We start from the raw sequence: 13,874 nt of genomic DNA, 5'->3' as shown, positions 1-13,874 counted from the left end.
ATTAAGTTCCAAGAACTTTCCTGGCCTTCAGTTTCCTGGCCTTCATGGTTTGAAAGTCAAAATATAAATTCATATGACATAATGGAAGTCATATTCATTTAATCATTTTTCTTTTGCTTTGAAAATAGTCCTCAAAAATTCTTTAGGCTGGGGAGCAACCCTTGAAGAGGTGAGCAGGTAGAGAGTACATCCCTGTTCCTTATTTTTAACCCTTTAAAACTCAGAGGTCTCCAATTTATTTGTTTATGAAGTTGTCTGTTTCTTGACAGACATTACAATCAATACACGGTTTTTGAACACCCATACATAAAAGAATGTATGACTTCTTAGTTCAGCATAAATTTCTGCTCATAGACCAGAGCACTGGAACATATTTACTCCGTATGTTCCACTCTGCTGTAAGAGATTAAGCACACTCATGTTCAGTTTACATCAGTGTTTCAATCAGGCATATGTTTCTCCTAATGAATTTCTGGGTTTCCTCTGAATTATCTTTTAAAAAAATGTAAGGAGATTTTTAATATATAAATGCAGGATACAAATACCAATCTCCCTGAGTTTTTTTTTTTTTTTAACATGTTCACAATTCTTATTCAGTAATCCTCATCATGGAAACTACACAGGATAATTTTGGCCAAATGACGACCGGGTCACTGCATCGTTTCAGCTTAAGACAAGAATGGTGCAATCTTGGTCATCTGTACCAGGGAACAGAGAACATTCAGTATTAAATATGACACCTATAATTAGGAAGACCTATGGTTATACCATGGCAATTTAAAAGATGAGGTAATTTGGGGAGTGCTGAAAAGCAGCAATTAATTAAGTTTCCAACGCAGTTTATTTCTGCTGCGGTACATTCTTTGACACCCAGGATACTCAGTAAGGGAAACGCCTGCAATGTGTTGTCCTAACGGGTTAATCTGGCTTGTTTTAAGGGTTTAGAATTTAAAATAAATTGTCCAAATCTCTCTTACATTTCTTATTCTAACTTCACATGCCCTTACATCACCTCTCTGGGATCCAAGCGGCTTGGAACAAATGAAAAGTCTGTGTACAGCCAGGGACCTAAGGAATCAGGTTTCACCAAGAAAAAATTAGCAGGGCTGCGATTAGATTAGGCCAGGTGGGGAAAAGGATATTGGCAGGTAGGGCGCCGGAAAGTTACAACTTGGGTTATTTTTTAACTGGCGTCCTACAAACGGCCGGCGTGTAGGTGTTTCCATCGCTGACTTGTAAATGAACTTCAGGTTCTCTTTAGTTGGGGAGACTTCTGAATCTGAGAACCTGGCGGCGGTTCAACGACCCCGCCCTCGGGGTCCCCAGGGGACACCTTCCGGAGAGCCTGATCGAGGCGAAAGCGCAGGGAAAGCGGGGCGTGAGGGGGCGAGGGACGCGGGCCCCGAGAACCAACCCAGTCCAGCCTCGCTCCCCTTGGGTGGAAACTTCCCCACCGGCGAGCTGGGCGGGAGGGGGCGGCGGTTCCCCTCGCGGAGGCATAAAACTGCGCGCGCGAGGCTCGGGGCGCGCGGCGAGCGCGGCCGCCGCCGCCTCCTCCCCTCCCCGCCTCCGCCGGCACTGCCTCCTCCCTCCGCCCGGCTCGGCCTCCTTCGCTCCCTCCCCTCGTGGCTGGCGGCGGCGGCGGCGGGCGAGGAGGGCGTGCGCCGGCCGAGAGGTGTCGGCGGCGAGGGAAGGCAAGTTTCAAGTGGAAGGTCGTCCGCCGGCCGGCGCGTCCTCCCGCTCTCCGGCAGCATCATGGCGGAGCCGAGCGGCTCGCCTGTGCACGTCCAGCAGCCTCAGCAGGCGGCCCCGGTGACAGCGGCGGCGGCGGCCCCGGCGGCCGCGACAGCAGCGCCGGCCCCGGCGGCGCCCGTGGCCCCGGCCCCGGCAGCGCAGGCCGTCGGCTGGCCCATCTGCAGGGACGCGTACGAGCTGCAGGAGGTTATCGGTCAGTGCGGGGGGCGCGGCGGGGCGGCCCAGGCCCGGTGCCGAGGCCGGGCGGGAGGTGCGGCCGGGCGCGGGAGGGGGCGCGGGAGGGGACGCGTGATGCTGGGCTCGTCTGCATGCACGCCCGGGAGGCAGAGCGGCTGGCTTCGGGGCCTACCGGCTTCAGTAGTTTTTTTTTTTTTTTTTTTTAATTTATTTGTTCGTTCAGTGAGCGCTGGTGCGGCAGGAGGCGGCGCGGCGGATGTGACTCGCACTGCAGACTAGCCGCATGCTGCAAACTTTTATCTCCCGGATCTCCGGGGCGGCGGAGCAGGGGACCCGGCAACGCCGCCGCATCTCCCTCAACCCGCGCGCCAGGGCCGCAGCCCGTGGTCGGTGGCCACGCGGGCAGGCAGCCGCGGCCGGGGTGGGGTTGCGGGGGCGCCGCCCTGGGCTTCCAGCGCCCCCGCGCCGCGCCCTGGGGGCCGCGTCCTGGGGGACCTGGCGGGCGCAGCCGCGCCTCTGCCCCCGGTCAGCAGCCTCTCGCCGTGGGTAATCGGGCTACGTAGGAGTTGCGGAGGCCCAGGTTCTTTCCCGAAGCTGGGGAGGATGCTGGCCTCCCTTCCTGACAGCCGCTGCTCCACGCCCGCCTTGCAGCTGGGCTCTCCGCGCCGCCCGGCGCGCCCGGGTACCCGCCTCGGTGCCGGGGCGCGCTGCCTGCCGCCCAGCACGGTCGCCCGTGAAAGCAGGAGCCCTGGCCTTCGGCCCTGCGTCGGGCCGATGCTTCCCTCCGGTCCAGGGCCGAGCTGCAAGAGTGAAACCCGAGGCTGTCGGTGATCTGCTCCCTGCCTTTCGGTGCCTTCTAGTCGGCTCACAAATAACACCTTATCTTACATTTTTAAAAACCTGGCAAAGTCTAATGGTAAGAAACCGGCATTACTTTTCCCTGGACCTAGCACGTGAAGGGCCGGGAGATTTGTGTTGACCCTTCACTTAGAATCTTCCTTATTGGATTATCCTGTTTGAGAGTCTTGTTAAACCCAGTTAGGGAACCCTCTCGGTGGAGTGGGCCCTCAGCTTCTAACCTTACTGGCGCTGGGATGGGATGCTGCCTTCTCATAACTTGAGATTTAAGTACGGTGATGAAAAAGGAATTCAGGATACTTATCTTAAACACTTTTTTTTGCTTTATATTAAAAATAATTCTCTAACCACCTCCCCCTTAAAAAATTAAAACAGTAAGAATTTCATTAGGTATTTAAATGAGCCTTTACATCACCTGATACTGAGTGAATGAAACAGCAGAGACCGAAATAAATAGATAAGAAAATGATGGGCAGAACTGTAACCTGGGATAGAAAAGCTCCAAAGAACCTAAAATAGGCATCTCTACATAAAATTCTTTGAGACCTAGACCTTTCATAACTTTAGGCCTAATGACTCTCAAGAGATAAGTCTTCATGTCACTGCCTGGATTAAGTATCTTTAAGGGCTTCTCAAAGCCTAGAGTATTCAGTGAAAACTCCTTTAACCTGGTGTCTGAACCCCTTCATCTTTCCAGTTTGCTACCTGCCCTCAACTGCTTGCCCCCTCCCATATTCTGCTGGCATTGATTATGCCCTGAATCCTCAGCTGTAAGTGCCCATCTTTACAGTGACTCTCACTCAGCTTCCAAGGCCAGAATGAATGTTCTTGGAAACCTTCTACTTCTCCCGAGGCAAAGTGTGGTAGGTTCTTCTGCCTCTCTTAACATACTACTTGGCATGTAACTCCATAAGTTTTATTTGCTCCACAAAATCTGAAGGCCCCCATGTCCCAAGCGTTGAGCTGGGTGCTAGCAGTATAGAAATTAATAAAAATGGTCCTCACCGGCAAGGATTTATTGAGTTGAAATAAATGATTCCATAGGATGTGATGAGTGAGCACAAAGGGGGGACTGACTGCTAGGAGAAATAGGAAGCAGGGTATTCCTCAGGAGACATTGAGCTGAATTTTGGAGTCTTGGTATGCTTGTAAAGTGCTTATTTCCATTGCTGCCTTTGCTGGCCAGCTGTGAACCCTTCCAGGGTCTTATTTATCCCTCTTGGCTCCAGCATGCAGAGATGGTCCGTAAAAGTTGAATGATGTTATCTGCCACATAGTTTTCATAGGGTTAGGACCACAGCCCACTTATAATCAATTCATATGCCTATGTTAATTATTAGGGTTAATATGCAAGCTTTGCCTTTTAAAAACAATGTATAGAGTTGACCAGTTTTGTGAACTGAAGTGAATAAAATCTTAGTTTAATTAAAGTGATGGGATTGATTACAGGGCTTCTTTCTGCTTGCAGTAACAGCATTGCTAATTATGGTTGGTCAATTTAATTAAAAAAAATTCACCTGAGGAACTTGCTAACAGAAACACCTGTTTATTACAGCTTCACTGATTTTTGTACATTCAGACTGCAGGAAAGGCTCTTCTACTTTTTAAACGTATCTCATATTTTTCCAACTAAAAGAGATGGCCTGTGTGGGGGCCATGTTATTGAAAAGTCAAATTGCTGGAATAGGGTTTTGTAAGGGCTTAATGTTTATAGGAAATTACAAACCCGTTTCCATTTAGTGTTTAATGCTAGTTTGGTAATTAAGACGGAACTTTCAGTTAAGCACTTTTGCTCAAATGTTACACGCAGAAGTTAGTAGTTCAAACACTGAACCGGTTTTGACCTGTGGACACCCTTCGCCTCTTCTGCCACAAGGCAGGTGTCATGATAGGGCTCTGGCAGTGTGAACTGTGACCAGCAGGAGGCTCGGATGTGCATGAGCAGAAGGCCGAGGGAGGCAAGGTGTTTTAACTTTCCAGCGTGGCATGGAGCACTTTTTCTTTATTTCCTTCTGGCGGAGGTTGGGGCCTCAAGATTAGGAGAGAAGAGGTTTACTGAAGCCCAAACAAAGCAGGTTTAGTAGTTTGACTTTTGTTTTAGAAAAATAAACACAGGATTTTGCAAGTCTTAAAATAAAACTTTCTCTTTGTTACGTTGTTCTTATGTGGTAAAAGATCAGTGGAGAGTTTGTAATGCTCTTAGGGGTAATCTGGTTCAGAAGTTTATGCGAGACCTGGAAACGATGTAAAATCTGTTGGAGTGAGCTTTATACTTAGGGGTTATTTAACAACGTTGTGAAATGATTAAATTCCTTCTTTTAGCCGTTAATATTAGTTGATTTCAAATATTTGTTTCCTATAGAAGTAACTGCTCCTCAGAAGTATTCTAGCCTGTTTATACCCTTCAGCCTCCTTAATTTTTGTTCCTCATCCCTTCCCCATCTCACTCTTAGATTCCTTCTTTAGAAGTATATGGGGGCACCCAAAAGATATGCCAGTTGAAAAATTAGTTTATTTATTTGTGGTATTAATATTATCACCTTGATTTGCTAACCAGAGGACAGACGGTGAGTCATGTAAGTGTTGACTTGGGTGTCCTTAATAGATTGAACAACCTCAAGGAACTTTTCTGTCAAAGAGTTGTAGTTATTGCTGTATCAGTTTCTGTGTTTGAATCAGGTAATTCCAGTTGGGGCTGATGTCTTTGTTGATTTTCCTCTGAGAAACACTAAATAGACTTGTGCCTCACAGTAGTTTTATTTAAATTTTTTTTTTTTGCAGGATGAGCCTTTCTGTAGTTTTGCACCTGACTTCTTAGTGTTGCTTCACTTTTGTCCTGGGCAGTCCTTTAGAATGATCCAGAAGTACCATCTACTAAATTTTCGGCCCAAGTCACCAAAAAGATTTCGGTTCCTAGACTCCTAACCATAGTTTGGCAGAGGCGTTCTCAAGTACTCTGTTTATTTCTCTCCTGTGAGCTTTGTTTAACCATTCAGGTGTGTTTTTCCCAGGCCCAGGTAATAGGCATATGGTCAGGTCCTCAAGGAGCAGCAGCCCACATCGCACCTGCTCTGTTCTCAGAGATTCTGCAGAACTCCTGGTTTAGGGATTAGAACCGGTTTTACAGATGTACTGGAGGGATCTTGAGGACACTGAGTCACACTCATTTGCATGGGACCTCAGAGGGCTGGAGCACCGCGTGTGTATTGTGGTCTCCTGGACCTTTAAATTGGGCTGCTTTGCTGCTGCTGTCAGTTTGTTAAAATTTTTTTTTCTTTTTTAAACTAAAAGAGGCCTGAGAGGCTTGGCTTAAGGCAGGGGTGTTGATTTTCATACCATTTAAAGAGAAAAATGCATATAGAACTGTTCTTTTTGTGGGTTTTTCCACTATTGTGGTAAAATATATAAATATAACATAAGATTCGTCACCTTAACCATTTTCTGAGTATACGATTGAATGGTGTTAATTATATTCACAAGGAGTGCTCTTTTAAATGTGCTGTTCAAACTAGCATGTGGGAAAAATCTCTAGATTAAGAGAAACTTAGGGTAGAATTACTGCAGCACTTACTGTATTTGTGCATTTGATTTGTGACTGATAACATTTAAGTTTGTTGTATCGCACATTTTTGATGGTGTTGAAGAGTAGAACGTGGAGGGTTCTGGTCAGTTTCATATCTCAGGCATGGCAGTTGCTGGCCTTGTGGCCTTGAGCCAGTTACTTAGAGGTGTCTGCACTCAGTTTCCTCATTTATAACCTGGAGATGGTTAACAGTTGGTTTGCCAGGAGAGAGAGCCTGTGAAACACTCAGAACAGGGCCTGGCCCTGGGTGAGCTCTCTGGGAGCCTGAGCCATCACTACTGTTGACTGTGCCAGCTAATCAGATCCGAGTTACCAGGAGAGAACACAGCCCTGTCTCTAGCAAGACTTAGGAGCTGCCTGAAGAGTTTCTCTGCTGGGTTGGTACCAGGAAGGATGCAGGAGGGAGACCTGGCCCCTTAGTCCCCGCCCTCCAGGTGGGCAGCTGGATAGGGAGCCCAAGGGCCCTTCGGGAAGGAAGCTGCAGAGACCTGTGGAGCCCTGGCGGTGAATTGGACAGCTCAGGACAGCTCAGGGCTTCGGGTGCCAGATGGCCCTCTGACAAGTGGTGAGAGCACCCTGTGAGAAAACTGTTGGAGGAACAGCCCATCGCAAAAGGGCTCTGCGAACAACCTGCTTGGACTGCACTTTTCTTCCACCTCTCGTTGGCCCCATGGAGGCTGCCGCGCTGGCAGGAAATGCTGCTGACTCAGAGAAATGGTCAGTGTGTGCCCCAGTGAGGGAGAGGACAGGGGCATTTGTCTGCAGGCGAGGTCATCACTATTGCTCCCTGTCTCCTTCCTTCCCTTGCTGCTCTTCCTCTGCTTACATGTATTCTCAAGTCTCTGTTATCTTTCACAGCAGAAGAGAACAAAACAAGACCTCTCACTACTCCTTCTCTCTCTAGTACCACCTTCTCTCTCCTTTTACAGTTGAGCTGAAAGAACCTCCCATCCAGCTCAGCTCACTGCAATCTGGCCTCTGGCCTCTTGCTAAGAAACCAAAGTTGGAATCTCCACAGTCTTGGTGACCTTGTATGGCCAGAGCCAGTGGACACTGCAGGCCTTCCCTTGCTCTCTCTCTGCAGCAGTTGGCACCAGCTGCCATTTCTCTCCTTCCCTCCTGCGCCTGTACCAGGATCCACTTCTCCATGGGTCTGAGGCTTCAACCACCACCTAAAATGCAAAGGGTCTCCCTGGTCTTGGGCTGGTGTGAGGGCCACCGTTTATACATCCTTCTGTAGATACTCACAGTGAAAATCACCATCTCCTCCTAATTTTACTCCTTCAACATTCTCCATCTTCCTTAAGACCCTTGAGTGTGAAGCAGAAACATGCTGGTCATCCCACACTTGACTGTCTTCATCCATCTCCCACATCTGACTGGTGCTCAGTCCTGTCTGTTCTGCGTGCTTGATCCCTTCTTTGATCTGTCTCTTAGTCTACCTCTCCACCATCTCTGGCTTAGTTGAGGCCCTTCTCAGTTCTTATTTGGATGATTGTAATAACTTCCTAGCCAGCTTCCTTGTCTGCAGCCTTGCTTCCAGCTCTGGTATGCATTGCTACTAAAGCAATACCACTGTACTAAAGTTTTTATCTGTCTCCCCCAGGCTTGAACACCTTTAGTGGCTCTTCCATCATCCTTAAGATTAACTCTGAGCAGGTGTTTAGGGCCTTTGGGAATTGTCTCTTGCCTTTGACAGACTCCCAGCCAGTAGGAACCTTTTGCAGTTGCTGAAATGCAACTTCAAGCTTTCCCAGCCCCTGCTAGGCAGGTTTTCCTTCTGCTTGAAACACCATTCCACCCTCATTTTCGTTTTCATCTATTTAACAGTGTGCCCTGTCTCTCCTTTTAAGTATTACCTTCATTGAAGTATAATATGCATGTGGGAAAGTGTACATATCATAATTGTGCATAGCCTGATGCATGTTCATAAAGAGAACACGCCCTGTCTCTATCCCTGAGCCTCCTCCCCTCTGCCTCCTCTGTTGGCTCCATCACCCCAGTGGTCCTCACAGCCTTTGTGGATTGTCTGCCTCCTTGCTCATCTTGGCCCTAGATGTGAACTCCTTGAAGACAGGTCTTTGGCCTCCATACCCCATACCTCTTAATAAGTATTTGATAAATATTTTCTGGATGGAAGCCTGAATTTTAGGGATAAATACTCCTTCCCTCCTTGTGGGAGAGAAACATTGCCTCACGTTAAATATTTGTCTCCCTGGATCCTGAAGATTTAATCTTGCCTATGGTTAATGATGATGCTTACTTAGTTGTGTTTGGGCCAGTCAGCTTAAAGGGCTCTGTAGAAATTAGCTCATTAATCCTTCCAGATCAAGAGTAAGCACTTTGAGTACTTCCACCTGCCTGTGCTGTGCAGGTAGCCAGGCAGGCAGAGGCCTGGCTTTCCTGAGGTCATCAGTCTGCGAGGAGGTGGCCTCTCCAGATTAAAGGGGCCGGGGCTCCCCGCCACAGTCGCTGTGTCCTGTTACTTAGGCGTTGCAGGTCAGGGTTGTGAAGTCCTGGCACGCCTCCCCTCTTCTCTGGAGCTTTCCTTTCTTGAGTGTACCCATGACCTCTCTCTTGCTGTTTGTGTAGTTATATATAACCCAACCTTGAAGCTCTGTGGGGCCTCTTGCTGTGTAGAAATCAGGACTGTTGGCGAGGATCAGGAACACAGGTGAAACACAGGAGCAGAATACCAAGGCGGGTAGTTTCAGAGATTGTTACGATGGCAGGGATTGCAGTTTTATAAATGACTAGGGACTGAGGGTCATAGATTGGTGTGGTACAAGCTAAGACCACAGAACTGGGTCTTTTAAAGTCAAAACCAATCTAATATGTGTTATAGTTCCTCTATGGTGTGTTTTTTGGAAGTTTTTCTTTTTTCCTATTAAAAAAAAATTCTCCGTGCAATCATGTGAGGTTTTACATTTTCCTCCAGGATAATTTTGTTTAAATTATCCCCAAACAACTCCAAGATGGCTGAAGTGATTCAAGTGTATCAAGTGTTTCTGTTTCCAAACCTGCTATTCATCAGTCAAGTTTTTGCTACTAAAGAAGAATTCAGTATATTAATTAAAAAGGCATTTTAGATTTAACTTAACTGGGAAGCAGAGGAGAAATAGCAACCCTTAGAGAATGGGTAAGGAAGTGCTTCAGTTCAAAACTGATTGAGATAAACACTTTGAGAATCTTATGTAAGTAAATGCTGATGTATTTCAAGGTTCTTCTCATTTGCCAAAGAATTATTTGGAAATAAACTCTGGCTTAGCTTTAAAAAACTTCTTGGACATTGAGGAATTAGATGAATCCCCTTTTTGACTGATTGTATATTTTGATAATTGGGGAAGCATCATCTTAAGATAGACCTTCAAACATCGTTTTATGATAGTTTTATTTTCAAACTTCTTCCCAGTAAGTGGCATTCAGTGTAACTCAAAGGCCTAGTACTGGGGGCATTCATTCAATTTTTCCCTTAGATGAAAATACACATTTAGATGACATTAATGGGGTTTAGGTTTCCAACCTATAGTCCCTGATTTTCCAGAAGAACTAGCATGGTAAGTAGAGATTGATGGCTTTCTATCATGTGAATGATAGCCCTTCACTGGGGGAGCATTTTAGAAGCCAGTGACCTGTGACAATTCTGAGACTTCTCACAATCACTCTTCTGATGGTTGAGGTCTAAGAAGAATCTGTGATCTTATTTTAAACTGATAGCATCAGTTTGTGCTGGGGTTTGTAATAAGGGGCATCCCAATTGTGTTCTTTCCTGCTCTGTTCAGTTTGGGGACTGAAAAGGATTATATTCTGTGGATTGGTGCCTATTGGCCTATTTTGTGTTGCTTACATTTTGATTTGAATTATCTGGTGTGTCCTCCCTTCCTCCCTCCCTCCTTCACTTCCCCTCTCTGACTCTCACTTCCTCCCTCCCACCCTCACTAACTCCCTCCCTTCCTTTCCTTTTTCCCTTCCTTTGCAGTTGACTGTGTCACTGCCCCCTTACTTAATTATGAGGTGGCTCAAGAAAGGAGGGGAAGAGAGTGCCTAGGCAAGGAATGGTAGGTCGGTGCTGGCTTTTATAAGTTAGTTCCTAAGTGAGGAATAGCATAAGAATATAGGGGGTAATGAAATGTAATTTGAGGGGAGACTGAAGGGAAAGTCCATACCTGCTCCTTTGTTTTACATCTGAAGACTCTACTAGCTTGACTTAGAGTAATTTGCCTGTGGTCCAGAAGTCCTTAGAATCTCAGGCCAGTGCTTCCTACCCAGTTCAGTATTTTCTTCCGCTTAGATAATGTTGATTCCTTGTTGGTGGGAAGGAGGAAGTTAGAAATACTATTAACTCAGTGAATTTTATAACTACCATTTTAATAAAGATGTATCTGGGAACATATTTACCTTGTAGATACTATAGCAAAAATCTTATGTATTTCTTTAGCAGTGTTAAAATGATCTTTACATTTCTTCACAGGCCATGTTTAGCATGTAAATCGGGTGATATATAAACATAAAATAGTCTCATTTCAACCATCATCTTTTGTCTGGTCTGTTGCAATAGATATATATGTACATTCTTTTAATAAAAATTTTTTTACAATATATTATATTTCTAATCCTTGGTTGGGACCTGTCAGTGAGGTAGAGGGTGTGCGCGTGCATGTGCGCGTGTGTGTGCATGCTGAAAAATGAAAGATTGAGGAGCAGCAAGTAGATACATCTCAGGGCTGGTTATTAGCTGGAGCAAAGCTGTGCTTGAGCCAGGTCCAGGCTGATAACTTCACAACAGTCAGAGCAGCAGCAGTGTTCCTAGCAGCGTCTAGTTCTAAGCTGTCTAGTATGGTAGCCACTAGCCACGTGTGGCTGTTTCACTTTAAATTAATGTGAAATTCTTGGGGTGTTGAGGGATGAATAGACGGTGCACAGAGGATGGTTAGGATAGTGCAAGTGCTCTGTGTGGGACCATAGTGATGGGTACATGTCAGTATACGTTTGTCCAAACCCATAGAGTATGCAACACCAGGAGTGAGCCCTAAGGTGACCTGTGGACAGTGGGTGGTAAGGATGTGCCCAAGTAGATTCATCACTTGTGGTCAGTGTGCCTCTCTGGGGGATGGTGACAGCGGGGGAGGCTGTGCATGGGCGGCAGCAGGGGGCATGTGGGAAGACTCTGCCTTCCTCTCAGTTGTGCTGTGAACCTAAGACAGCTTTAAAAAGAATAAAGTCTTTAAAAAGTTAAATAAAATACAGTTCCTCACTAGCCACATTTTAGATGTTCAATAGCCAACGGTGCTAGTGCAGCTGAGGAGCTGTTGTTTTATGTACTTTATTTTAGGTCTGTAATCTGCGCTGTCCTGTGAAGTACCTTGCTGGGTGGTGCAGATGCAGACTTTTCACCACCACAAAAGTTTTGACGGGCAGTGCTGAGTGGTAGTTCCTAAGAAATATTCAAAACCTGATGAAATATTATAATGATGGCTGTAGATAACCCGAGGCCACCTCCTGGTAACACACTAAGGGCATTGCCACTGACTTGAGAAGTACCAGAGGGGACAGGCAGTGCTAACTTGATTAAAAACAGTTTTAGTTTAGTTTTGCTTTGTTTTTTGCCTTGTTTTTGCACTGTGCTCTGTTAGAAAGCTAACTGATTCATATTTTCAGAAGCACAGTTACTCTCTTTGGTGGTGGTGAAACGGATACCCCTTTGACGTAGGGAGACTGTTCTGAAGTATGAGTTTTTATCTTACCCACTTAACTCATTCTGGAATGTTCTTGTGATCACTGTAAACACAGAGAATCCTTCCCAGTGAAATCTAGTATTTTCAGAAGTATCAAAATGTTACATTTCCTCAAGAAATCACTTCAGAGTCTTGGGGTTGGATGTGGTAGACAGAATCACTTCAACTTCTCTTATGAGTTAGGAACTGACTTTTTTTTTTTTGATGAAATTACAAAGACGTTGTGAAATTAACTCTACTTAGAAAAAACAATCCTGATATCAGTTCTGGTCACTTAAATGGTAAATTTGAATCATGGTCCCTTCCCTTCACTTGATTTTAAAACATTTTGGTATTTGATTCTCATTAAAGTACTTAGTGTTTATATACCACAAAAGAAATAAAACATCTAGCATTGAAGTCAGTACCTTAATAGAAATTCAAAGTTAGTTATCACTGTTTGGTAGGACACCTGCTTTGTTAAGAGAGGGAATTAATGACTGAGGGGTGGAAAAAAAAATCTGTCAGGAGATTAACTGGGTTTAATTTTGGGCAATTCAGGAACAGTCTGTACTTTCTCACATTTCATGTCTCTAGGGTGACCGGGGCCTTCATAGAGAATGTTTTACTATGTAATCCTTTTTTATTTTTCCTTGTAGGTGCTCTTTCAAGTTTCTGGAGTCCTAAATCCAGTGCTTGACCTTCGACAAGGGTTGTTGTGGAAACATTTTTAACATGGCACCTCTCCTGGGCAGCTGGGCGGCTGAAATAGGGCTACAGAACTGTCTCTGTGTGTTTTCAACTTATGATCATTAGGACAAATTTAAGAATAGTAATATTTTTGCCATCAGTTAAGATCAGGGCTACATTGTTTATCTTCATTAAGATAAATACTTATTATTCAAAAAGCAACAGTTTCTAGGGTGAAGAGATAACAAGCCTCTTAGTTCATCTATAGCCATCTTCCTGAGTGTTTCCATAGAAGCAGCAAGACTTTCTAAAGCCCGTAATTTCGTGTCGTACTCTTTAGAGCCCATTAGAAATAGACAACATAGGCAACTTGTGGTTTATATATTTGCTTAAATAGTCTTAAAGGCGGAGAGGGTAACGGACGTGCCATCGCTGGGGTAGGTAAGGGTTGCAGTCAGGCACTTGTTTGCCTCTGGCATGTAGGCTGCGGTCCACTTACTCTGCATGTGAAGAGTGACATGATTTTCATCTGTATGCAGTTGTTTACAGATGAAATATTCTCTTGGAGCTACTTGGAAGAAAGGGAGTGACAAAAGTATGAAAGGTGATATTTATGAGGTCTGACTGACTTTAAAATTGATCATATTCGAATTGATGTGCACAAGAAGTATCCTTCAAGGGGACATAGTGGGAGGGTGTGCACCTAACACTTTATAGCTATATTTTATTTTAAATTAAAAAATTCGCCCATTTCCCTCAGCCCTCTTATGAAGAAATGAGACTGATTTTCTAGTATGACATTAATTTGCTCTTAAGATATTTTCTAAAATGTTTTAAGCGGTGGTAGGTAGCTTTATCAGAATAATTAATCTAGCCTGAACAGTGCTGTTAGTTGTTCAAAGGCACTTCTGTTTACTGTTATTTTCTTTAAGAGATTCTGTGTCACTGCTTTATGGAAGTAATGAAAGTATCCAGGACTATGGCTTGTGATAACAGTGAGCTCTGTTTGTCTAGAGGTAAGAATAGCAATAGCAAAAGCTGATGGGCTGAGAGGATGCATGATGGAGTGAGGGGGTGAAATTCCAAAACCAGGTCTC

At 45.2% G+C, this 13,874-nt stretch overlaps 1 protein-coding gene across 2 annotated transcripts in view; it reads left to right on the top strand.

The window, feature by feature from the left end:
* Positions 1–1,514: 1,514 nt before the first annotated feature.
* The window catches only part of STK39 (serine/threonine kinase 39), a 254,238-nt gene continuing 241,878 nt past the window's right edge, over positions 1,515–13,874 (top strand). Inside the window, exon 1 of one of the 2 annotated variants that reach the window (XM_072961102.1) lies at positions 1,515–1,948. In XM_072961102.1, the coding sequence (XP_072817203.1) occupies positions 1,756–1,948 (193 nt within the window). In that variant the 5' untranslated portion in view covers positions 1,515–1,755. The remainder of the gene's footprint in view (positions 1,949–13,874) is intronic. The other variant, XM_072961103.1, reaches the window with a different exon arrangement.

The sequence above is a fragment of the Vicugna pacos genome, chromosome 5 (assembly GCF_048564905.1).
Source record: "Vicugna pacos chromosome 5, VicPac4, whole genome shotgun sequence".
NCBI classification, from domain to species: Eukaryota; Metazoa; Chordata; class Mammalia; order Artiodactyla; family Camelidae; genus Vicugna; species Vicugna pacos.
Note: the sequence above shows the minus strand (reverse complement) of the source record. Positions and strands in the feature narration are given on the sequence as shown.